We start from the raw sequence: 26,851 nt of genomic DNA on the forward strand, positions 1-26,851 counted from the left end.
CATAAAACAGTGTAATCTCTGCCTTGTTACTCCTTAATCTGAGAGGAGTGAATCAAATGCTTAAAATCATCTTCGCTGGAAGCTCTTCAGAGCAGGGCTCAGTTTCAAATCCTCAGAGTAATGATTTCAGAAATCCTTCTCAAAGGGAGATACCGGAGACTTTTCCTGAATCAGAACTGCCTGGGGCATATTGTAAAGATGCGCATTCTTGGCGCCTTCACCGACCCTATACTCTTAGACTCCCTGTGCGTCCTGGGACTCTGCATTTTTAAGCACCCGAAATGATTCTTCTGCACATAAAAGTTTAAGAACCACTAAGAGTGTGGAAAAACCTCAGCCTTCATGCAGGGCTAATATTTGCTTTGGGGACAGTTTTCGTCATAATTCCGAAGAATAAGCCATATGTCCTTGAACGGATGGAATACAACGGCTTTCTGGCCAGAACCTACCTTTTTAAATGTATTTCTTGGAAATTAAGGGTTCCACTGAGCAGATGCTCGGCTGTTGGTGACTACCCGCAGTTCAAAGATCTTTCGGTTCTTTTGCCGACACCCTATTAGTCACTGTCGCTCTCCAGCACCGAACCAGGCATTCGCCCCGGTGACCACGGTGGGGCGCACGCGGCATGTGTTGCCCACTTATCCCTCCTTCCCGGGTCCGCCTTCGCGCCCTTAAGAACAGTCCCTGAGAGTTCCTGCCTCTGGTCGCCAGCTGTTGCTCTTTTCTCGCGAGAAGTACTCCTCCCATCCTCTCCCGTCGTCAACCCCCTCCCGTGGGCGGGTTCCATATTGGGTAAAATCTCGACTCGCTGAGAGTCCCGGGAGCTGTTCTCGCGAGATTACGGCCAGAGGCTCCTGTTCGCTGGCTCTGGAACCGCGACCACTGGAACCTCAGCGGGCGCTGCAGCTGGAGCGGTACTCCCGCGGCGCAGTCTAGAGTCGGCCCGGTGGGGGAGAGGGTGCAGGGGGAGCGTGGTGGTCGCAGCCTCGAACCCCGGAGCGTGCCCTTGCCCTCAGCCGGGCTCGCTCCCCGTCGCTGAGGCGCTTCCAGCAGCTGCGGCTGACAGGGGCCGCGCGGGCGCGGGACTCGGCGGGGTCGCGTCTGCAGCACCTGCGCCGCCTGCCAGCGCCGGGTCCCCCGCCCGGCCAGGCGGGCGACGAGGGCCGGGGAGCCGGTGCGGGCGCAGGCGGGGCCCCTTAGGGCCACCTCCTAGCCCCGCGGCCGCCGCTGGAAGATGTCTCAGGAGAGGCCCACGTTCTACCGGCAGGAGCTGAACAAGACAATCTGGGAGGTGCCGGAGCGTTACCAGAACCTGTCCCCGGTGGGCTCCGGTGCCTATGGCTCCGTGTGGTGAGTGTCACCCGGCCTGGGGCTGCGGTGGGGCTGGGTGGCCCTCAATGCCCCAGAGCCAGGCCTGCCCCCACAGCTCAGCGATGCACCAAGCGGCAGGAATTTTCCTTGGGGGAGGGCATCGCTGCCCTTCGACCCTTGCCCTGCACTCCCTGTACCCCTTGCACCCCTCACTCTGCACTCCAGGTAGGTGGTCAGTTGTGTGCAAGATGCAGGTCTTCGGCGGGCGGTGGTGCCGGAGCTCGGCCCTGGCTCGCACCCTGCGCCTGTCGGCTGGGGGTGGGGGGTGGGGTTCTGTTCCGGGGGCTGGCCTGGAGGCGGGGGTGTCTCATCGGGGGTCTCCCTGCCCGCATGGAGCAGAAAGACCCTCTCCGGAGGTGCTCCCGCTTTGGGCGCCGAGCGTGCCCTCTAAGCAGACGACAAGCCCTAGGGAGCTGCGGGGAGAAGCAGAAGGGCAAAGCTCGACCGGGAGAGCGCGGTCGTCTGAACAAAACTGACGACGAAGGGCGTTCTGTCCCGACTTCTTTTGCAAACCTCTTTCGAAATCTCCTTTTGAGAAGCATTCTTTTTGAATTCGCACTTGAATCAGCAGCGACCCATAGAGCCCGAAATACCGACTTTATCTCGGCGAGCCCAGTGCCAGCTTGAGTGGTGTGTTTCCGATTCGGCTGAAAGCGTATTTCCTTTTCGCAGAGTGGGGGTGGGTGGTAGTGCCTGCAAGAATACTGCAGCTTGAGAAACTGGCGGCCTCACTGATTAGTCACATACCGCTGCTCATTTAGGTATTGTTTGACAAAACAGTTTTCTCCTTTGGAGCAAGTGAGATTCAGACCCGTTGGACGCGCTCGAGGTCAAAAAGTTGTTGACAATGCTGGGAGGTATTGTAAATGTTGTTTTTTTAATTGCAAGACATCTTGCGAATAACTGTGTTTTCAAAGTCCCTTAGAGAGTTTGCAGGGAACTTGTCTCCATTTGTAGCGTGAGGTACACCATGGTTTTCATAAGGATATGGAATGTAACCCAGAGGAAGGAAGAGACACATCTCAGCTTTCATTCACATTGTGTGTTTTAAATGAAATTGATATAAAACTTCTGGATCCGAAATGTTTCACTAACTTAGGTTTTATACACTGTAGTTTAGATTTACTGTGTCTTGAGAGCTGCTGATCTGAGAGTAATTCATGTATTCATGCGCATGCATCATTTGAAAAGGGCCTTTATAAAATTATTTTTTTGTTTTGGAACAAACTCCAGGCTTTTGGACGTGTTAATCTTTGTAATTCCTGTGTTTCTTAAAGTCACATTATGAATTTCCTGTTTGGTAGAATCTTCTGGGTAATTGAGATTGTGCAACTGTGTCAAGCAACAGATCATATTGCATTTTCTAGTTCAAGCTGCTTGAGTTAAGTTGCTGATGATACCACCTTGACATCTTTCCCCATTTTTATAGTGCGACAGTTTACATTTTAAGGGAATTTGCAACATTTTACTACATATACACATATATGTGTGTGTGTTATTTGTTTGCTCATTTTCAAAGATGTATTTGGATTGTGGCTCCTTTAATAGCTGATTATTTTACCTCTATTTTTCATTCTTGAATTGACACGTTAATTTTTGTAGTACCAAGTTTTTGTTTCCAATGATGCTTAAACTTTAATGGAATGGTAAAGCAGAATATCTTAACTATGGGGAGTTGAGTGAACTTCAAAAGAACTGCTTGCAGTTTTCCTGTTGTTGGTATGAACAGCTTTGCACTGGAACTAGAGATCCAGATTTACAGTAAAGTGTCATTAAAATGACCTTTACATTTCTTTAGTACTATGCTTTCTGGCTTACAGAAGCCTGCAGTTTCTGACACTTTGAAGTACTTTGTTAAACAGATTTTTAAAAATAGGTAATACATTCCACATTGAAAAGCCTCATTTCCTTTCTTGTTCCCCAACCTTGCTATTCCTTTCCTCAGAGACCTCCACTGTTAAGTTTCTTAAGTGTTTTTACAGGGAGGCAGAGCTTGTTCATTGTTTTTTAGTAGTATTTCCCCAAGGGATTGGAAGTGTAACCTATGGTATATTGGTGGAGGAATATACATCTGATACTATGTGACAATTGACTGTAAATAAATGTAACTGATTTTGGATTGAAAATATCAAAATTTGGATTTACAAGTAAGTGTTCTCTCATTCAGAGTTACATGAAGATTTTCTTTCAATTAGCAGTTTTTCGGGTGTTGCAGAAAACTTTTTTTTTTTTTTTTAATTTCTTTTAGTATCCTTTCTGGAGCCTGTGTTATTTTTTGCTACCTTCATCCTTTGGGAGCAGATTTGACTTTAGGGAATAACAAAATCAAACTGAATCCAAATAAGAGAGTTTGTACTCACATCTGGTGAAAAAGATTAGGCATTCAAGTTGATGATACAGTTTTAGGTCAAATAGGAGTTGTAACTGTAAAGTAATGACAGAATTTCTTGTGTGACTCGTAGAACTGGATCTGAAGTCTGTTCCAAAAAAGAATCTCTGAAAGTGTTTCAAGGAATGCAGCCTCACTAAAATATGTGTCAGTTTCCTAATTTGATTGCTCTGAAGTGTGATACGCTTTGATGTATAAGTTAAAAAGTTTTCTTATATTAAGCCTATTTTCATTATTTTAATTTGTACTAAGTATATAGTAAAAAAGCAAGTAGCAGCCTGTATGATAACCAACTATGAATCAAAGATCAAGGAATCAGACTAGAAATTGAGAGTTGATAAGGTTTTATAAATATGCCCTTCCTTTTTAGGGGGTAAAGGGAACTAAACCAAGTCTTGAAGTTTTAAGGAACTTTGTGCATTGTCAGTGAGGGGAAATGAAGCAAAATCGTTTAAGAATACATTGTTGCGAAGCATTGATTTTCTGGTTTGGAGACAGAAGGGGGGACTCTTTGTGGTGACTTTAAGGAAATATAAACAGGAACTTAAATGCCTTTCCTCTGGGTATGGTTTTTCCAGACCTTTGCTGTTGATTAGAGGAGGTGGAACACTGGCAGCCATAAAATAGGCGAGAGTTGAGAATTACTCTTAAGTCATATTCAGTTGTTTATTCAACAATACTGAATACCAACTACGGATTAGGTAACGGGCTAGGTTTCTTGAGATAGAGCCCTGAACAAGACAGAACGAGGTAATCCATTCCCTCGGAGAGCTTATAGCCTAATGCGAATAATAACTACATTTTATGGATTGCTTACTATGTTCTAGGCATTTTGATATGTGGTTTATATTTATCATCAGTATATAAAGCACATACAAGATTTTTAGTAAGAGGATGGCAAAATTTACTAAGATATCAAATCCAGCTTCCTGAATGCTTTGTGGAACAAGATTGTATATACATAAATATAATAAAAATAAACAAAGCTAAGTTTTAGTGTTACTAGCCATTCACCATTTTTAATCTTCTTTTTTTTCCTTTTAGGATGAGCCAGGGCACAAATAAATGAATATACATCATTGTTGACTATGCAAAGATGACTTTCTTGACTCCTGATCAGTAAGGGGGGCATGCCCTTTATTTTTCTAGTGGTGATAATAGGCCCATGCTGATCTTTCTTCCCGTTTGCTTTTGTTTGTAACCAAAAGCAAGGTGATTGGCTGCATGTTACCAGTACCAACCAATAAATATTTAAAGATAGTGGCAAATATTTATATTATTTATATATAAAGACTTTTAAGAAAGAATTCAGTCAAGTTTGTTATAAAGTCGTATTTTATTTATTGAATCCTTTTTTTTTTTTTTTTAACTGATGCTTTTCTGCTGGCTCACATTTTTAAATAAGAGTATTCTGAATCTCTGGCTTTTCAGTTCTGCCAGTTTAATTTCTTGATACTGAAGAGTGCTCTGTTTTTGATTTCCCTCTAGCTCAGCTTCAGAGGTGATCTGTGTGTTGACTTTGGCCTTTCATGGGCAACAGTGCACATGGCATTGAGCCCCTGAGGCTTAGGATCCAAAGGTGGAAAAATTCACTGGGCTAGATCACTCTCACTTTAGTATACATTGACATTTGTATGGGATTTTACACTATAAAGTATTTTCACTCAGAGCATTATCGTTCAGTCTTCACCTGCTCTCTGAAGGCTGGTGTTATTAACCTAGTTATATAGGTGAAGAACGAGATTCATCCGTTGAAGGAAATGGCTTGCTTGCCAGTGGTACCTTGGATTTGGTTCTAGGGTTTCGACACTTTAGAAGTCGTCTTTTCTCTACATGTAAGCTGCTGAGGTTGTGTGATGACATCTCTTGTGCTGTTTGTCCTTCCCTCTTCTTTTGTGAAGAAGGGTTGCTGAGTCACTTGCAATAGAGCTGTGACTGTACAGCTCCAATCCTACCACCATCATTGCCTAGGTGATCTGAGGGGTAGTGACCTAACTTATTAAAGTTACCCCTCTTCCTCAGAATTGATAGACCAAAAATGAACTCATTGCCCAGATTACATTTTTTCCCCCAAGTAATTATTAGTGCAAATAGTTATTTCCTGAATTTATGAATCCTGTTGGTTTGGAATTCTTCAATGTGCATTTTGTAAAGTTGGGACTATCTGTACATATTTGTGTTATATAACTATAGAAATAGTTGCTTATCCAGGCTTTTGAAAATACATTAGATTTTTGCTTTTTACTGTGAAATTTTGTATTGATTTGTTCCTATCTAAGAGGTATCATTACTGTAATGCTCAATAAAAACCTCATTGTAAAGTGAGTTTCCCTGACCTGGAACCTAGGGATTTCCTCTCATGGTTGCCATGTAGTTAGAAGTCACGCGCATGTTTTTTCAGGACAAGAGAAACAAACAAAAAACAAAAACAAAAAGAGAACTATTTAAACTTGAAAAATTTTTTTGTAAATAAAGCTTTCAGGGATTTTCATAAATTAAGTGCATGTGTGTTAAAGATTTATAAAATTAGCTGGTTTTCCAGCATTTCAACCTGTTAAGAATTTATTTTTAAGAATGAGGAAAATGGTGGTCTGTAAATTCTGCACTTTTGACAAATGGGTCCTGGATTCTGAGTTGTTGGCTCCTAGGTGGAAGGTGGGGGAGAAAGAGTATAGAAGAGAGGAGTCTAGGATTACCCCTAAGTTTTGACTATGGACAAATGGATAGATTTTAGTGCCATTATCTGAACTTTAGAGTATTGTAAGGATTGTGAAAGCAAAGGGAAAGAAAGATGGGTTCCTTGAGGATAGGACTGTGTGTTATACTGATACCCTGAGCGTCTACTATGTATGGGTCGTTCTTCAGGTGTTGGAAATGGAGTATGAACAATCAGACAAAAATTTTTGCCCATAAGAAATTATATTCTAAGAGGGATGAAAGTAGAAGTAGATAATAAATTTAAAAAAATTTTTAGTATGTCAGATGGTTGGTGCTGTGGGGGAAATGAAGCAAGGTAAGGAGAGGAATTACTGGGATGGCTGTGTTGCACTTTTAAGCAGGATAGTCAGGATGGGCCTGGATGATGAAGTGACAGTTGAGCAAAGACCTGCAGGAAGTGATCTAGAACACTGGTTGGACTTGGGTGTGGAGGGAAGAACATTCCAGGCTGAAGGATCAGGAGTTGCAAAGGCTCTGAGGCAAAGGCCTCTTTCTCCAGAATAGCTAGGAGACCAGTCTGGCTAGCACTGAATGAACCAGGGGCCAAACAGTAGTAGAAGAGGGTGGAGGGGCTGCAGATGCACAGGGATCACGAAGGACCTTACTTGGCCTTATAAGAACTTTTGTAAGAACTGTTAGCACCCATTAGAGGTGCTAATAATACTTCAGGGTAGAATGGGGGAGTCCGATGAGTTGGTGCATTGCCCCAACCCATGCGCACAACTGTCATTCCAGAAGGCTCTGAGTACTGGAGCCAGTACTTTTGTTGGGCCCTAGAAATTCAGGGTATTCCAGTCCAGCTCTTTAAATAACATGGGCTTATTTCACTTTTTCAGGTTTCTGTTGCCAAAAGGAAGGGAGCAAAGAGATTAGCTCTAGACTTCTGCTGACAAAAGAAGATTAGCCTGCTGGCAGGTTGAATGTTTTCTAACTTCTTTGGGCTTCTAGGTTTTTTCGTACTATTGGGTCATATTTTAAAAGACATTTTACCTGCCTTCAGCATTGCAGATCTCATTTATTTTTTGTTTTATTTGGCTCTGCATCTGCTTTACATTCCTCCACCTTCCCCCGATGACTGTTACCTGTTACTAATGTTTTAGCTGTGAGGCTCCAAAGCCGTCTCTGTTAACTTGAATGAATTGAAATAGATCGATTAATTTGAATAGATTGAAAGATCCTGCATGTATGTGACCTTACAAAACCCCATAGGATTTATTGTCTTCCTTGCCTTTATAGATACAGGCTTCTCTCCTCTTTCACGGGAGCTATCCCCCTTTTACTGCTCTATCATCTAGTTGCGGAAAATAAGTGTTCCTAAACACAGATTCCCATGGCAACATAACAAAAAGGTAATAGAACAAATGTTTATTTTGTCTAGCTGCTGTCTGAGTAACTTTAGACCCTGAACACGTTGGCTCCTGTTACTTTGAATGATGTTGTTACAGATTTCCTTGTTTTCCTCAAAACCTCTAGGCCTTGGTGGTATTGTCACTGTGCCTGTGACATGAAGGAAGGTATGTGAGTATGTGTGTTTTACTGTCAGTCTGCCCACAAGTATGCATTGGTTGCTTTTGCAGGCTTATGGTCCAGAGTGTAGGCATCACACAACACACAACCATGCCACAAAAAAAAAAAAAAAAAAAAAAAAAGGCAAAAAAGCATACCAACTGTCCCCTTTGTTTTCTTGAATTCATTAATTCAATATTGGCAGTGCTAAGCACTGTGTTAGGTGTTGTGTTTATAAAGATAAAAAAAAAAAACTGAAAAAGCAGGAAGGGTGCCTGCTTTTGAACATACCAGTCTAAAAGGGACACGTTTACATTGGTTCCTCAGAGATTGCTTTGGATGTCCTCGGTAGCTGTTCTATTCTGCATCCTTTCACTTAAGTTGCCATCTCATATCTACCTTTAGGTTTCTACTGCTTCCCTTGAAATTTTCTTTTAGATTCTTTTGTGTCTCTCTTGACTCTAGTGATATACTGGTCACTTTTTATATCTAAGGCAACTTTGTGTAAGGATATGTATTGGATATCTGTGTCAGAGAAGCCTTTTCATCTGATGATTCACATCTAGAAAGTGATGACATCAGCACGTGCCCACAATAGGTCAGAACTTCTTCTTTTGATCTGCCTAGGGCTCAGGGAGGCTGTGTTTTAGGGGAAGCAAGGGACTGTGAGGGTAGAGGTCCTTTAGATTCTTAACCCAGTCCTGTACTTCCACTTGGGATGGTGCCCTTAATCATGCCCTTAGTCTGTCCTGTGACATTCAGCCTGAAGTGTCTGGGTTATGCAAGTGTAATATCGAATTCTTTTTTGTATTTCCTCATTCCTGTGGTAAAAAGAACTTTATCCCCAGAAATAAATGCTTTATTCTTAATATCCCCAAGAGCTATTTCTTTCTTTTTTTTTTTTTACCCCCCTCTTCTGTCATATCCATGTAGGGCTTTAGCTAACTTGAGCCTCTTGAACTTAGACTTTTGCATAATAGTTTCTATTTACGTTTTCTGCTCCAGGCTACCAAATGCTCGGAAAATCTTAGTTATCTTCCTCATTTGGTGTAATAAAATTAGGCTTCCTAATGATTTTAGTACTAAGTCGAAGTGAAATATCGATGTTGACATCTTATATTGATAAACTTCTAATAGTTTTCTTGACATTATACGTTTGTCTTACTTCATTTTCTATCCTAGTTTAGCGTCCTAAGTGCCTTCTTTATGCTTTGAATGATCTCCTTTGAGGTTAGCAATCTCAATAAGTTAAATGATATCGATGCTAAAGGGAACCAAAGGGAGGAAAATAACAAATTAAGAAAACAGACAGTTTTGTGAACATCTATCAAGCTGTGTTTACATTTCCAAATATAATATAACCTATTGACATTTTGGGTGAGATAATTTTTTTTGTTGGTGGGAGGCTCTTAGGCATTGTAGGATGTTTAGCAGCATCCCTGTACCCTACTTGTTAGATGCCAGTAGCAACCTCCAGTTGTGACAACGAAAAATGTCTCTAGACGTTGCCATATGTCCCCTGGGGACAAATCACCCTTTGTTGAGACCTACTTATATAACCCTACATATTTGGATTGATTAACCCTGAGGAAAAACTAGATAGGATAACTTGAACCTTCCACCTCCAAAAAGACAGAAAAACTATACTTTCTGTGCATATTCTTTTTGAATTCATCATCTGATACAATCTTAACAGTAGCCTTGCTCATACACTTGTATGTCCATATTTGTATTTCCAAACCTTATCTCAGAAATATCTAACCCTTTGGATTTCAAGTCCATTGAAATGTAATGTTTCATGCTTTCCCTTGATAATTTTTCTACACATTGCTTGAGGATGATCTCAAATGTGGCACTAACTACCCTACGAATAGATTGATGTTATAAGCTTATATGGTTCATCCTAAGAGATATGGAGGTGATGTTTGAAGGAAGCTTTCATTGGCACTGATAAATGACAGTGCTCATGAAAACTGCAATCATATAATGAGTCAAGTACCTGAAGGTTTCTGTAACTAATATTAAGGCAGCATGATTTTGAGAGTTAGAAATGTGTGTGTATATGTATTCGTTTATGCTTTGGATTTACTGTAGTGAAGAAAATCTGTTGGTCATCCATTAGTGTTAAATGTCCATCAATGTTAAAAGAAGTAGACATAAAATATAAGTGAACTGTGTATATAAAAAAGGTATTGATGTGTCTAGAGGTATGGGTGCGTTGTGGGCTTTTGTAGTTTGAGTGGTTTCATGGAAGAAAAAGCATTTGAAGATTATTTTGAAAGATGGGTAGTATTTGGAGAGGAGGAGAGGGAATGTTTTAAGGTAACAGGAGAAAACATAACTAAGAGAATTAGCTATGAGATGGACTAGCTTGACAGCAAGAATATCTCAGGTAGGGTGAACCCAGTTGTGATTCTCATTCCGGTTGTACTTCAGAATCATTTGTGGAGCTTTTGTAGATTCTGGTTATACTTCCGAATCATTTGTAGGCACTTGGGTCCTACACCCAGAAATGAAGAACTAGGTCTGGAGTAGGGCTAAGGCAGTTGCATTTTTCTAGGCCATGGAGGGCTGTTAAAGTTTCTTGAGTTGTAAAGTATCGAGAGAAAAGTGTTTTAAAATTGATACTGACTGGAGTGTGTAGAATGGATTGGAAGAAGCAAATGTATTGCTTTTAAAAGTCTTCAGTGATTTGTTTATGTGAGTATTTATTCTGACTCCCCAGCTAGATTTCTCAGTTTCTTGAGGTCAGGAACTACCTGTTTTGTTATGTATTTATTAATCTTGCATTATGTTCCAGGTACTGGAGGATACACAGATCACCTATAGCTTCTGCTCTCCTTCATGGGAAGGAGAAACAAATAATAAAGGGATTTTTTTTGTTTTTTGTTTTAGTTCAGTGTCTAAAATATTGGCTACATTATGTTGCTGATTGTAGTCTTAGATCCTATCTAATTGCTGAATAATGTATATTTTAACTTGAGGAAACTATATTTTAGTTATCCATATCATGACAACAAATGATCAAGGATTTGGTCCCTCAATTATATTTTAATTTCTCTATTTTACTGTTATCTCAGAGGTTTACTCAACCTCAGATTTGAGAATAAGAGATCTAAAAATACATATTGAGAATCTACTATGTGTTAAACCCCATGCTGGAAGCTGATTGTGAAACTATTTGATAATAGCATGTTATTTCAACTTAAAACATTTAAATTTTTTTTAATGTTTATTTATTTTTGAGAGAGAGAGACAAAATGCAGGTGGGTTAGGGACAGAGAGAGAGGGAGACACAGAATCTGAAACAGGCTCCAGGCTCTGAGCTGTCAGCACAGAGCCCGACGTGGGGCTTGAACTCACGAGCTGTGAGATCATGACCTGAGCCGAAGTCGGACGCTCAACTGACTGAGCCACCCAGGCACCCCTCAACTTAAAACATTTAAAACTATCTTTTATAGTTCGTAAAGTAGTCACATAATCTTATTTGAACCTCAAAACAGCATTGTGAGATAAAGAGAGCTGGTGATACCCCCATTTTATTGATTTGGGAACAGGCTTGTAGAAACTTTGTCTGAGATCACCTGCTAGGAAGTGCCAGAACCAAAACTAGAACTCAGATCTTTTGACTACTAGTTTACTTTTCTCTGTATCACACCGCATACGTTTATGCTTAATAGAAAAATTTGAGATTAGAGCATCAAAATCCCGCAGAGACCATTCACTAGGATGAAAAGTAGCTTTGTTAAATGGAATTCCAGTGATTTTTCTTAGGGAGTAAAAAGATTCTTAAGTAATACAATATTCCCAAAAGTAACTGAGATATCTCGAAAATTCCAATATTTTGTTTAAAAAAATCAAGTCACTCTGTTTAGTGATTTAAAAATATGACCATAAATTATTTGATGCTTCTCCTTTACAGAGGTGGAGCTCATAATCTTCACCCTCAGTGAAGGTTGGACTTACTGACTCACTGTTCTAATATATGGAATGTGTAGTAATGATGGAGTGTGATTTCTAAGGGTAGGTCATAAAAGATATGTGGCCCCCATCTTGCTCTTTTCTCTGAACGTTTCTCTGAAATGAGTTTCCCTAGAGCAGTTTTTCAACTTCAGCACTATTGACATTTTGGGCCAGATAACTCTTTGCTGTGAGGGATGTTTAGCAGTATCCCTGGCCTCTACCCATACAGAGATGCCAATAGCACCCCCCTCCCCAGTCCCCTCAACACTGACCCCCCCTCAAGTGTAATAGGCAAAAATGACTCAGCCATTATCCAATATCCCCTGGGGGAAAACTGCCTTCGGTTGAGAACCACCACTTCAGGGACAGCCAGCAGCTATGCTGAGAAGACACCCAAGCAGTCCCGAAGAGAAGCCCGCATTGCGAAGAACTGAGGCCTGCCAAAGCCATGTAAGGCAGCCATCCTGGAAGTGGCACTTCCAGCCTCGGTCAAGCCTTCAGATGACTGTAGCCAACTAAGGCCAGCATCCTGACTGCACCCTCATGAGAGACTATGAGCCAGAACCACTCAGCATCCTGCTCCCCAATTCCTGACTCACAAAAACTGTGAGATAATAAATCTTGTTTAAGCCACCAAATTTGGGGGTAATACATTAAATGTTACTGTAAAATATATGTCATATAAGATGGAGAGTCACAGACTAAGCAAACCAAAAATTGTGAAGGCACGTTAATGCCTGTTACATGCATCTATAGATACTCATGTTCATAGCATATACTTGTAAGGGTGCTTTTCTGGATATGAAGCCTATCAGCACTATTACTGTAAAAGCCTTTTAATTGTAGTAGCAAAGCAAAGTTCATTGATTGTAATACTAAACAGTTACAATGTAACATGGTTAGTTTATTTCATATTTGCTTGCATGCAGTTAAAAATTATTTAATGATAACTTCAAAACGTTTGTTACTGAAGTTTTCAAACACAAAAGTAGAGAAGATAAACCCATGGTGACAACATTCTAATGGGGCTTGGGAAAATAATGCCACATGTAATAAAATAATCCACATGTAATATTTTTGTAATCAATATGACGTAACTATTGTTCTTGATGCATATGTATCATTTTGCATTTGCAATAAAAAAAATACGTTAACAGGGGCACCTGAGTGGCTCAGTTGGTGGAGCATTGGGCTCTTGGTTTCAGCTCAGGTCATGATCCCAGGTTGGTGGGATTGAGCCCCACGTCGGGCTCTGCACTGAGCATGGAGCCTGCTTGTGACTCTTTCTCTCCCTCTCTCTCTGCCCCTCCCCTGCTTGTACTGTCTCTCTCTCTCTAAAATAAAAAATAAAGTAAAAAAAATATGGTAATAGACACCACTGTGGCATTTATTTACTTATTTATAAAGTTTATTTGTTTATTTTGAGAAAGAGAGAGAATCCCAACTAGGCTCTGTGCTGTCAGCACAGAGTCTAATGTGGGGCTCAATCTCAGGAACCATGAGATCATGACCTGAGCCAAAATCAAGAGCTGGAGGCTTAACTGACCGAGCCACCCAGACATCCCTCCACTGCGACTTTTAAAGCTTCAATGAAGAAATATCTTACAAAAATCATTTTATTTTCTTTCTTGTTTTGTTTTTGTTTTGTTGTTTTTTAGAAGGGGAGGGGGAATGAGCAGGGGAGGGACAACAGGAGAGAGAGAGAGAGAGAGAGAGAGAGAGAGAGAGAACGAACCTTAGGCTCTGCACCCAGAGCAGTGGGTGGGGCTCGATCTCACCACCTTGAGATCATGACCTGAGCCGAAATCCTGAGTCCAATGTTTAACAAACTGAGCCACTCAGGCGCCCCAGTTTGGGTTTTTAGACTGCACGTCTAAGTGAATTTCTGCATTGTTTGAATTTAAGTTTTCATCAGGCTAATAAAAATTGAAGCAATTGTGAAAAACATTTTTGCTCCAGTTGCTTAGAAGTTTTGCAGCAAGAATTGGGCCAATCAGGAGTGGCAAGTATCTCGTATATGTGTTGTCATGCCCTGAATTCCAGCCACATAACTAGTGTCCCTGATAAATGCTGTCACAAATACATTTTCCTATCTGAATGAGATTTTCATGAAAATACTGAATTTGCATAAAAGTTCTTAATAGTTATGTAAGGCGAGTTATGTGGTCAATTAAATTCCTTTTTCCATTCAGGGTACTAATCTGTTGATAGGGTTTTTTATATGTTATTTGTGTTTTGAGCTTCTTTGAGAGGAATATTTAAAACTGAAAAGCTAGAGAACTGGTCATGTTGTACATACTTGTAACAATTGTGTTAATAACATCTGTTGTTCTGCCCATAAGTATGAAAGTGTTATTGTAAGAAATTCCACTTAAAAGTACTATATATAGTTGCAAATAGTCAAATAATTTTGTGATTTTTAAAAAAAATCAAAGTGTTATTTAGAAAAAGTATTTGAGAGTTAGTGAAGATATTTTAAAAAAAACTAATAATGTTTCAAATGTTACAAGTTTTTAAAGTCCGTTTTAAGTTTTAAGTTTCTTGCTTCTCTGAATATTTTTTGAGGTTCCTAAATCAAAACTTGAGTTCTAGTTTTTGCATAAATTTGCCTTATTTTCATGACATTATTTCCAAAATGGAGGGGTAGAGCATAAAAATAAAAAACTCCAGGGATACTTGCACATTTGCCTGAATTTAGAAGAAAGGAAAAGTGGATTTCTGTAATAGAGGGAGATGTGTGCCAAAAAATATTTCCAGTATGCTGTATATTGAAATTTGTATCAGATGTTCTAGGTAAAGAGAAAGTTCCCAAGTTAGTAGTATAAATTACTTAGTTATTTAAAAGGCACATTTTAAAGGCTGTTATCAATTAACCTGAATTCAATTGGAAAAAAGCCTCAAACTGTATGATCGGGAGAAGAGATGTCATGTTTTTGCAAACTATTTCTTTCCCCTTAGATACACATTAAAGTCTATTTATTTTGAGAGAGAGCGCACACGTGCATGAGCAGGGGAGGGGCAGAGAGAGAGAGAGAAAAAATCCCAAGCAGGCTTCATGTCAGCACAGAGCCAGGCGTGGGACTGGATCCCATGAACCATGAGATCATGACCTGAGCCCAAATCTAGTTGATGCTTAACCCCTTGAGCCACGCAGGTACCTCTCCCCTTAGGTATTTTAATTAATGCACTAATGAGAATTTGTTAATTCATTGTAACTACAAATTTTAATATATTTACATTTTTCATTAGTTTCCAAAAATAAAATTGTGTTTGTCTTTTTAACCATGATTGAGGGTTCATTTTTTTCTCATTAACATGATTCAGGGATTAGTGAAGTCATCTACGACCATTGAAAGAAACTGTAAAACCACTTCTGATCCCCACAGATTACTCAGAGACTTGTCAGGTGATTGCTCATTCTTCATTCTGTTGCGGAAAACCCCAATTGTTTTTTGAGGAAAGACCTGGTGCTGTCATTTGTACACTCCCACACACTGTGAGTGTGGGCACTTGTCCTCGGTACGCAGCCCCTCGCCTTTCTTAAGGGGCTGTCTCTCTTCCTCTACCTAGCAGCTCACCTGGCGGGGAGCGTGTATTGATCTGCCTCTACTTTGCGACACAAAATCTGCAAGCTAGGTGCCAGCCACGGAGCAGAAACAAAACCTGTGTCTCTAAACCTATCAAAAGCTCAGTTGGTGAAAATCCTCTTTGGAGGATTCTGAGGAACATGGAACTTACTCTCTTTTTTCTAAACACACTTAAAAGTTCCTCTTTGATTAAGTCCGTCAGAGAGCAGAGTGCCATGCTATCATGTGCTCTCCACCCACCTTTGCTAATAATGAACTGTATGTTGGCTTTATGAAAGTCTCCACTGATGGATACTCTAAGAAAAGAACCATCAGAAACCCACTATTATATTTGTGTAAGAATGGTGATTAGGACATTTTTACCACATTATACAGTGTCTCCTTCATAAACATACGCAGGAGGAACTTTTCTCTGGTTTTACTACAGGAATAATTATGCCTTTCTTCAGTTCTCCTGAGTACCCAGTTTGTTTTTATTATATGGTTCCTGTGACTCATGTCTTAACTGGTTGTGTTCTCTTGTTGTGTGATGGCTTTAGTGGACTCAGAGCCAAAATTGAGACCCACCTCTAATGGGTATTTAGAAAGGACCTCACAATATACATTTTTTTTTTCAATTTTTTAAATGGTTATTTTTGAGAGAGAGCATGATTGGAGGAGGGGCAGAGAGAGAGGGAGACACAGAATCCCAAGCAGCCTCCAGGCTCTGAGCTGTCAGCACAGAGCCCGATGCGGGGCTTGAACTCACAAACTGCAGGATCAAGACCTAGGCTGAAGTGGGACGTAACAGCCACCCAGGCGCCCCTCATAATATACATTTGTATATTAACCTCATCCGTCCAGAGTTTATTCTCCTGTAATCACTATCATTTCAAATTATGTATGTACAGTTCCAGGCTGCTTTAAATCCATTGTGGAATAAAGTAGGATAAATAAACTTAGAAGTTAAACAATTCTATTAGGCTATATTAAGAATCTAGTAAGCCAGTTTTTTTCAGGGAGGGAGGAGGCAAGTATGAATGTGTACTTAACCATTCAGTTTTATTTAGTGAATATTATATCCTATGCACTGGATTCATAGCAGATGAGTGCGACATAACTGCTTTCAGTGAGTTTTACATTTTTTTTCTTTAGTTTTTTCTTTACCATATCAATAACTTTATAAAATGTGAGTTAATTTTAGAACTTTGGGAGACTTTATGTGAATTTACAGTTGGAGGAAAAACTTATTAAGCAATGTATCCTGAGTTTTAGTTTGGAGAACCTCACCATTGTAAAGATAATTCCATTTTATGATGTTGTTCATGAAAACAAGGTTTTTATTTGTAGCTCTAATTTAAAAAATGTGATTAAGAGGCCCAACTGGTAATACTAGTAAGTGAATCATTATCATAAAGGCAAAGCCAGTAGCTGCTCCTTGGGTTGCCCTTAATCCTGGGCAGTTTGGCATTCTGGAAAAAGAGTGAACACTGAAATTAGACCAATCTAGGTTTGAATCCCACTGTGTATGAGTTACATGACCTTGGGTAAGTTGCTAATATTTCTGACCATCAGTTTCTTATTTTGGAAAGTAAATATAACTATCTCAAAAAGTTATTATAAGGATTAAACATTTCCCAGATAGTATGTGACATGGTCAGGTGTTCAGTAAATTTGAATTTCTTTCCTTTGAGTATTTAATTGGTTTTATTAGGTGATTAAGAAATTATTAATAATTTCTGCTTTGGGTGATCACAGTGTTCAATTTAGGATTAAATGAGTGATTTCTCCTCTCTCCAAACATTGCTTTGATTAGTGATAGTAACGGGAGGCTAGGTCAGAGCAATTAAATGCTTAAAGCAGTGGTGTTGGGGATGGGTCGTATATTCCTTGTTTCAGTAGCTTTGCTATAGGGATTCTGCTTAACTGATAAACAGAAAGCAGTTTCTCTGAACAATTCCTGCTTGTTCTCTTTTGTAAGCGTATTATGTTTTAAAAAGTGCAAGTGTATGTCCTTTGAAGTAAAAATTATTTGTTCTAGGGAAATCATGCAATTATTGATGAAGCAGTATGAATTAAGATGTCCATTGTAGTATGTGAATGAATAGAATGGCTATAATGCCCATCAATAAAGAGAATAGTTAAGTAGATTGTGGTGCAGATATTTAAGGAAATTACTGTAAATTATTGTTTAGTAAAATGGAAAATGCGTATGGCTTATGAATAGAGGATACAAATTTATGTTCTGTGAGTATAGCTATGTAAGTATCATTTGAAGGAGATACAATGTTAATAGTGGCTTTATTAAAGTTAGTACCTATTTTTTTATTTTAGGTTAATAGAACAATATAGATGACTTATGCTTGTAATTTACTAATGACCTTATTAAAAGATATAAGCTCATTTTTTAAAAAATCAGAGGATAGAAAAATATAAATAAGTAAAAATGTTAAAATTCTGAATATTTTAGATATTTCTTGTCTGTACATGTATATATACATGTACAAGCACACTTTTTTTTTCCCACAGATAGGCTCATTCTTTACTTCTGAAAGTTGTTTCTTCCCATCAATAATATAACATGTACATGTTAGTACTACGTGGAGATTCTTGTTAATGGCTACAATATATGGGAGAATGTACCATAATCTAAATTCTCTGTCGTTGGACATTAAGGTCATTTCTGGTTTTGTTCTTGTGAACAGGCTGCAGTAAACATTTGTGTATTTTGAACCCAATTTATATACTATATGTAATTTTTATTATTTTTATTTAATCTAATTTTTTTAGAGAGCGAGAACACACAAGTGAGAGCGTGTGAGCAGGAGAGGGGCAGAAAGAGTGGAGGGAGGAGGGGGAGAGAGAGAATATTAACCCACACTGGGCTTGATCTCACGACCCTGAGATTGTGACCTGAGCCAAAATCAAGAGCTGGATGCTTAACCAACTGAGACACCCAGGCACCCCATAAGTACATTTTTTTTTTTAAGTTTTATTTAAGTAATCTCTACACCTCACGTGAGGCTGGAACTCACAACTTTGAGATGAAGAGTCACATGCTCTTGCGACTGAGCCAGCTGGACGCCACTATATATAAATTTGTATACTCAATGTATATGTTTTTGAACCCACTTTGTAGAAACGTGGTCAACTGTGTATAGTTACACTGTGTTGTTGGGCGTTCTTTGCTTTCATGTATGTTTCATAATCTCAGATGGCAAGTTCTGTGATATCAGGTACTATGTTTAGTGTTTCTTTTATATCCATAAAGCTCTCGTGAAGGAGATATTTCAGCAAATACTCAGGAAGTGATACTTTGGTATTTGTAAGAAACCACATCATTGACTCCATCAGTGTCCTAGATTCACAGGGAGTAGTTAGAACTTTAGGGATTGAGAAACTTCCCCTACATAAAGTAATGCATCCAGAGTGAAAGTTTTTTCTTCTGAAATGCTTATTAATGCTATCCTGAGTTCAATGTAAAATTACAAGAAATACTTTGTCCATATGAAATGCAATTAATTATAGTAGGAAGCATTTTAGAAAAGCAGAGTTCATATAATTAGGATATATTTAAAATGGACTGAACTGTTGGCAAAGTTGAACTTCATTATTCTTTAAGAGTTCCATTCAGAGATCCATTAAGTAGTCATTCAATGGTATCCATTAAGAGTTCGTGCTTGAAAACATACCAGTTGAATCTGAATCTCAGCTCTGCCATTTTCTGTCCATACTGTGGGCACATTGTTTAATCGCTTTGTGCCTCAGTTTTCTCATCTGTACAATGGAAATAATAATAATGTCTTTCTTTTAAGAGAGTGAGAGCATGCACCAGCTGAGGAAAGGGGCAGAGAGAGAGAGAATCCCAAGCAGGCTCCATGCTCAGCAGGGAACCCAACGCCGGGCTTGATCCCCTGACCCTGGGATCATGACCTGAGCCGAAACCAAGAGTTGGACGCTCAACCAATGAGCCACCCAGGAGCCCCAATAATGATGTCTTTTTGCTAAAGATGTTCATTTATGTAAAGATCTAAAAACAGTATCTTGCAATAACAAAGCACTCAATGATTGTATGTTTTTAACATTACTATCAGTTTCTTGTTGGATGCTATTGAATTTATTTTTCTTTTAAGATTTTATTTTTAAGTAATTCTACACCCTACGTGGGGCTCGAAATTACAACCTGAGATCATAAGTCGCACGCTCCACCGACTGAGCCAGCTGGGTGCCCCTGGATGCTACTGAATTTGTAAAAATTGAGAGCCAAATAATAAAGTTGAAGATTTTTCTTTCATGTTTCAGATAACTGCATTACAAAATACTCTTTCATGCTTTTGTTAAGCATATTTTGAGAGTGTGCCCCTGCTGGGCATTATGCTAAGTACTGTGCAATACAGAAGTGATAAACCAGAAGACAGTAACTGCCCTCCAGGTGCTTATGATGAATGGGAAAGGCAGACATTATTAATGTCTAATAATTAAGCTTTACTATAGGCCAGGCCCTTTTGCTAAAGCTACTACAAAAGTTATCACATTTAATCTTAACAAGCATTCTCCTTATTAGATACGTACCTTATCCTCATTTTATATATAAGCCCGAGAGAATTTAATTAACTTTCTCAAGATTATATAGCTACTAAGTGACAGAATTTGAATTAAAATCCAGATTGTCTAATACCAAACCCTTATTTAACCACCCTGCTGGGTGGTAAATAAACATACAGTAATAAATTTTTATTATTGGGATAGGGTACTGATTAATCCTAGCCTACCTTTTGCTGAATAGATACAGGAGTCAAATAGAGATGAAAATATGTACTTTATTACTGTAAAGCTGGCATGGAGAACAGCTTGGACAGGCAGCTCAAGTAGCCTTCTTATTTTTTCCCTACTGAGTTTAACTTGCACATTCAGTCATAGGCAGGTCAGCTAGAAACCTGATGACATTCCTTGCTCCAGGAGGTCCCCAAGGGCTTATCAGTGGAGGAGAGAACATGTTCAGCCCACAGGTGGGCAGGCAAACTGAGGTGGAGAGTTGAGGAGGATGGGTCACATAGCAGGGGCCATTTTCTGTCTCACAAGAGCCATTGAGGGGTTTAGAGAAGAGTCTAAGTTTACTTGGTACTTCCAAGAGGGAAGAAGTTATTATTTTATGGGTTTGTAGGAACAGGAGTGGGAGAGAAGAGAACACCCCCTCCCTTTTTGTAGGATAAGGAAGGAAACAAGAAGGAGGGTGTTGTGACAGAGAATAACAGACCTGTTGATACATCTCTGAGGGGGATGGCTATTTAAACCAATGCTTGAAGAAGAAGGATTCGGCTGTAGGGTAGAGTGGAGGTGGGAGAGAAGAGCAGCTCAGGAACCAGAAACAGCCTGTCTGAAGAGTTTAAGGAACTAAAAGGAGCCAGCATGTTCAAAACATAGTGGTGGGGGAAAGGAGAGAGTCATGCAGGAGCAGGTTAGAGTGGTCATTGGTGGTCAGGTCATCTGAGCCTTGTAGGCTATGATAGGAAACTTGCATTTTATTTTATGTACCAAGGAAATTTCTTGAAGGATTTGAAGCAGTAGGTAGTGTCATCTAATTTATATTTTTAAAAGATTGAATTGGATGCTTGTGGTGAGTATATTAGAATGTAACAAAACAGGGGCACCTGGGTGGCTCAGTCGGTTAAGCGGCCGACTTCGGCTCAGGTCATGATCTCTCGGTCCGTGAGTTCAAGCCCTGTGTCAGTCTCTGTGCTGACAGCTCAGAGCCTGAAGCCTGTTTCAGATTCTGTGTCTCCCTCTCTCTGACCCTCCCCCATTCATGCTCTGTCTCTCTCTGTCTCAAAAATAAATAAATGTTAAAAAAAAAAGAAAAAAAAAAGAAAAAGAATGTCACAAAACAGGAGGTAGGGAGACCAGCAGAAGGCGGCAGGCTGGTGACGAGGATGATTTGGACTAGTATGTTAGCAGTGCAATGAAGAGAAGTTGAATTAGAGATGTATTTTGGAGATGGGAAACTACAAGACTTGCTGATAGGTTTGGATGGGGACCAGGAGGCTGGAGCTGGAGGAAAGGGAGAAAACAAGTGATACTCAGATGTCTGACTTGAGCAATTGGATGAAAGTCCATTTATTGAAATATAAGAGGGGCGCCTGGGTGGCGCAGTCGGTTAAGCGTCCGACTTCAGCCAGGTCACGATCTCGCGGTCCGTGAGTTCGAGCCCCGCGTCAGGCTCTGGGCTGATGGCTCGGAGCCTGGAGCCTGTTTCCAATTCTGTGTCTCCCTCTCTCTCCCTGTCCCTCCCCCGTTCATGCTCTGTCTCTCTCTGTCCCAAAAATAAATAAAAAACATTGAAAAAAAAAAAATTAAAAAAAAAAAAAAAAGAAATATAAGAGACAAGGAGAGGAAAATTATAGGTGTTTTGAACTTGCTAAGCTTTAAGGTGCTTATGTGTTTTTCATATGGAGATGTTAGGAAGGCAGTCAGGCTCAGAGAAGGGATTTCAGTGAGAGACTTGGGAGTTTTCAATATAAGATGGCATTTAAGTCTTGGACATAGATGAGATTATCCAGAGATAATGTAGGAGAGAGAAGAGGGCCTAGTGCCATGCCCTGAGGAACTAACAGAGAGTTCAAGTAGAGGAACCACATGCAATGAGGACAGAGAGGGAGCTGCCATAGAGGTCACAGAAAACCAGTAGAATGTGCTGATACGGACTCCAGAATGGAGAGTGTTTAGAGAAAGGGGAAGTGTTAACCATGTCAATTTCTAATCCAGAAAAGTGGCAGTTGGATTTGGTAACAGGTCATTAATGACCCGAGAAGAACGGTTTCAGTGTAATGGGTTGAGGAAAGAATGGGAGCCAAGGAAATGACTCACACCTTAAGATACACATGAATTACCTGGAGATCTTGTCAAAATGTAGATTCTACTTTAAGGCCTGAGAGTCTGCATTTCTAAAGAGCTCCCACATAATGCCAGTGTTGCTGGTCTGTGGAATGGCAGAGGTAAAGACTTCACTGTGGGTTAGAGTTTTGTGGCGGGCTTCATAAAATACAGATTGCCGGACCCACTTCAGGGTTTCCAATTCAGTAGGTCTAGGGTGACACCTGAGAATGTGCATTTCTTATAAGTTCCCAGGTGACACGAATGCTACTGGTCTAGGAACCATACTTTGAGAACCCTTGGAGAACATTAACATTAACCCTTGGGGGAACTTTCAAGGTTAAGTTTTTGTTTGTTTGTTGAGGGTGGGAAATACCTAGAGCATATTTATGTTGATGAGAATGATCCAAAAGATAGGCAGAAACTCAGAATGGAGAGAGAAAAGGAATGAAGGAGTAAAGAACTTGAAAGGAGGAGGGAGATGGCTCCAAAGTGAGAGCCATCTTGGATTTTTGTAAGAAAGGACATGTGTTCTTAGAGCAAGAGACAAAGCAGAGAAGATAGGTCCAACTGCAGGTGGTTTTGTAGACTTACCCAGGAGGCAGATGGAGCTTCCCTCTGATGGTTTCTATTTTCCCAATGAAGCCAAGGACAACTTTGAGGGAAGAGAGTGAATTGGAGGTTTGAAGAGAGTGACAGTGTAAAATGATGACTTTGAGTAAGAAAATGGACTTCCTAGGGAAAAAAAAATGGCAGTTTTAGGGCACTTGGGTGGCTCGGTTGAGTGTCCAGCTCTTGGTTTCAGCTCAGGTCATGATCTCACGGTTCATGAGTTCAAGCCCCGTGTTGCATTCTGCACTGACAGTGCAGAGCCTACTAGGGGTTCTCTCTCTTCCTTTCTCTCTCTCCCTCTTTCTCCGCCCCTTCCCTGCTCATGTTCTTTCTCTCAAAATAAATGAGTAAACTTAAAAAAAAAATTCTTAAAAAAAAAAAGTGGCAGTTTTGAGAGCCTTATTTGCGGGTAAGGCCAGAAATTAAGAATGAAACCAGTCTGTATGATTGTCCATTTTTTTTTTCTTCAACCACAATTTGTTCTTGGATTCAGACAAGGGAAATAAAAATAGTTGAGATCACCCAAAGTCGGACTTTATCCAGGTGAGTATGGGAGAGAGAGGCAAACACACAAGGGAACATGTAATCTAAGCCAGGCGAGAAGGAAAATGAAGATGGGAGAGGGCTTGAAGGGTCGAATCAGGCAATGATGATGAGGTCCACAAATTGTTGTAGTCAGGATACAATTAAACTAGAAGTAAACTGAAAGGCAAAGAAGGTTTGTGATGGAAAACGGGTGCTGGCATTCAAAATTGTGTAGGCAGGGCAGCTTTTGGTGGAGACAGAGGTCCAGGGTGTGACCATGGAGGTGGCTGGACGAGGTGGAGTTTCCTGGAGAGGTCAGGAAACCGAGAGGCCAGGATGTTGGATGTGCCTTCCACCTGGATGTTGAAGTTGCCAAGAATGATGACAGATGTTGAGGGTGGAGAGGGACTTTGAGATAGGAACTAACTTTTTGGTAAATAATGGAAAATTCCAGGTCAGTGGATTATAGCAGCAGGGAGAATGGAACTAATGGAGAATTAGAGGCTGGAAGTAGGCATGGTTGGCAAGGAGGACATCTGCCCCACCTGCTAGCTTTGAGGTACTGGGATGTGCCCGCTAAGGGCAGGGCTGTAAGACAAGTAGTGTCTTCAAGGTAGAGCCTAGTTTCAATTAAATCAAAGAGTTGGAGGGAAGGCTCAGAAAAGAGGTTGAAGATTTACAGGAGTTGATAACAAATTGGGAGTTGAAGAGTAAGGACATAGTGTAAGGATTTGGGAGTGAAGGGAGGGGAACTTCTGGAACAAGTACAGAGTCACATGGGAAAGAGTTTGGTCATGGTAGCTGATCCCAAAGTCTTGGATGCCCATTAGAGGCTGAGATAAACAGGAGGATGCGGCATGATTGGATTAGCCCAGTCTCTAAAAATAATTAAAATATACATCAGGATTCTTGCTGTAGTTGTCCTACATGATCTAGCCTCTGCCCATGCCTCTGACCTCATTCTTTTCTACTCTCCCCTTGCTCCTTGTGTCCCACCTACACAGGCCATCTTTATGCCCTCCAGCACGCCATATTTTTTCTACCACTGTTTCTTTTTTCCTTTGTTTGCACTAGCTCTTCTGAGAGGCAGCATGGCAAAGTGGTTAATAGCATGAGCTGTGGATCCAGATTCCCTGCTCCTGCCACTTTCTAGCTTTGTGATCATGGTCAAGTTCTTAATCTCTCCGTGCTTCAGTTTCCGAATTTCTGACTGGGGGAATGATAATAGCATTCACTTTGTAGGGGTGTTAGGGATTAAAAATTATTTTTATTTTAATTTTAAAAATTAATGTAAAGGGCCTAGAATAGTTTCTGGTATGTGATAAAGACTCCATAAATATTAATAATACTGTTGTTGTTTTTTTCTGTTTGAAGTTCTTTTTCCCTATACCTTTATATGGCTATTGCTTTCTCATCATTCAGTCGTCTCAGCTCAAATGTACTTCCTCAGACATTCTAGCTAAAGTAGCAAAACCCCACTGGCTGTCTTCATTTGTCCCATTCTGTTTTATTTAGTCCTAACATTCATCACTATTTGAAATTATTTTTATTATCCTGCTCTTCCCTCCCCCCATCCCCTGAGGGCTGAGATTTGTTGACCTGTTCCTTACTACATCTAAGCTTCTAAAAAGTGGCAGATACTTTGTAGATGCTCAGGAAATTGTTGTGCCAACTCATTGCCCTGAAAGCATCCCAAGCCCTCCTCTCTGGTCAGGCAGTATTTGGTGGCAAGGTGACAGTGAAGGCTACATCAGAGAAGACAGAGTCCAGCTCTTTATATATCAGTCTACTGGCTCATGTAGATGAAGTGGCTGCTTATTTTCGTGTTAATTGGGACACAACTACATCCATTTTTAAATTTATTGTCTAGCTGCTTTCTATGACCACAGAGTTGTTGAGGAGTTGTGACAAAGACCCTAAGCCTCCCAGAGTCTAAAATATTTACTATCTGGTCCTTCATAGAAAAAATTTTCTAATCCCTGATTTAGATGCATCAAAAAAAAGATGAGAAGGAAACACCAAAAATAACAGATTACTTTGGATAGTGGGATTATAGGTTGTTTTAGTTTTTATGTTTATCCTTTATACTTTTTATGTATCTTTGTGTAGACCCATTTAATCTGAAAATGGAAAAGCCTTATAAATACTGATTTTGAAATATTTAAAGCACATTTAATGATGAATTCTTCCTGTTTTTTTTCCCCTTAGTGCTGCCTTTGACACAAAAACTGGGTTACGTGTGGCAGTGAAGAAGCTCTCCAGACCGTTTCAGTCCATCATTCATGCCAAAAGGACCTACAGAGAACTGCGGTTACTTAAACATATGAAACATGAAAATGTAAGTTATTCATTCAAGGAAGAATAAATGCTGCTGTTGAATAAACTGGAAAAAGTTGTGTTTTAATTGCTGCAAATGGGCGTACATTAGAAGGCATCACGCTGTGGACCGTGCCTCTCGTACTGGGGTGTAGTGGCCACTGCATTGAACAGACTTTTTTTAATGAAAGGATTTTTGAGAGAAAATATTAAACAAATTTGCATTCTTTACTACATTTACTTCAGGCTGTAGTGTCCAAATATGGGAGTCCAAGGCTATTTTATGTTATTATGGATTATTTCAGTGGGGAAGTTTGAGGCAGCATGTGTTAGGCTCACTGAATGTCCTTTCAAAGGTGGCTGTTATTTTATGGATAATTTAATATTATAATTTTCCTTTTTAATCTTTTTCAAGACAGATTTTCCAAATTCAGACATTTTAATAAATGTGACAAAGACATTGTTTAAGTTAAATGTAACTTTTTCTTTTCTGCCAGTTTGGGAACTTGAAAGCAATGCCATACTGCAAAAAATCCTAAAATCCTAGAAAATCCTAATACCGTGGGGGCGTTTGGGTGGCTCTGTCGGTTGAGCATCCGACTCTTGATTTCAGCTCAGGTCATGATCTCATGTTCCGTGAGATTGAGCCCCGAGTAGGGCTCTGTGCTTGCCTGCTTGTGACAGCACAGAGCCTGCTTGGGGTTCTCTTCCTCTCTCTCTGCCCCACCCCCACTCTGCTCACTGGCACGAGTGCACACACATACACACACTCTCTCTTTTTGAAAATAAATAAATAAACGTAAAAACCCTAATACAGTAAATAAAGGGATGCAATTGCAATGTTAGCTGAAAGAGAAAAAAACGATTGAAGATACTTTCCTAAATTTCAAAATCAAGTTTAAAAGAACTTATGTGATTGTGTATGAAAGGATCTGTAAAATTTGTAGCATTGTAGAAACAGTGGCGATAGAGATTTTAGAATCATTTGACCCTATGGATTGTTACTGTGTAGAAA

The 26,851-nt window shown here is 40.0% G+C and overlaps 2 protein-coding genes across 7 annotated transcripts in view; one reads left to right on the top strand and one right to left on the bottom strand.

Annotated features, from left to right (window-relative positions):
- Window positions 1–669, bottom strand: part of SLC26A8 (solute carrier family 26 member 8) — an 84,870-nt gene extending 84,201 nt beyond the window's left edge. Inside the window, exon 1 of the mRNA XM_042938557.1 lies at window positions 450–669. The gene's annotated coding sequence lies outside the window, so the exon portion shown is untranslated. The remainder of the gene's footprint in view (window positions 1–449) is intronic.
- A 123-nt stretch (window positions 670–792) lies between these two features.
- Window positions 793–26,851, top strand: part of MAPK14 (mitogen-activated protein kinase 14) — a 74,686-nt gene continuing 48,627 nt past the window's right edge. For 2 of the 6 annotated variants that reach the window (XR_006202564.1, XR_006202563.1), the window contains exons 1-2: window positions 802–1,350; window positions 25,729–25,858. Coding sequence is in view for 4 of the 6 variants with exons in the window: in XM_042938563.1 (XP_042794497.1) it covers window positions 1,235–1,350; window positions 25,729–25,858 (246 nt within the window). In the remaining 2 variants the exon portion in view is untranslated. Of the gene's footprint in view, window positions 1,351–25,728; window positions 25,859–26,851 lie in introns of all 6 variants that reach the window. The other 4 variants (XM_042938563.1, XM_042938564.1, XM_042938561.1 and 1 more) reach the window with 4 other exon arrangements.

This window comes from Panthera leo, chromosome B2 (genome assembly GCF_018350215.1).
Source record: "Panthera leo isolate Ple1 chromosome B2, P.leo_Ple1_pat1.1, whole genome shotgun sequence".
In the NCBI taxonomy this organism is placed as follows: Eukaryota; Metazoa; Chordata; class Mammalia; order Carnivora; family Felidae; genus Panthera; species Panthera leo.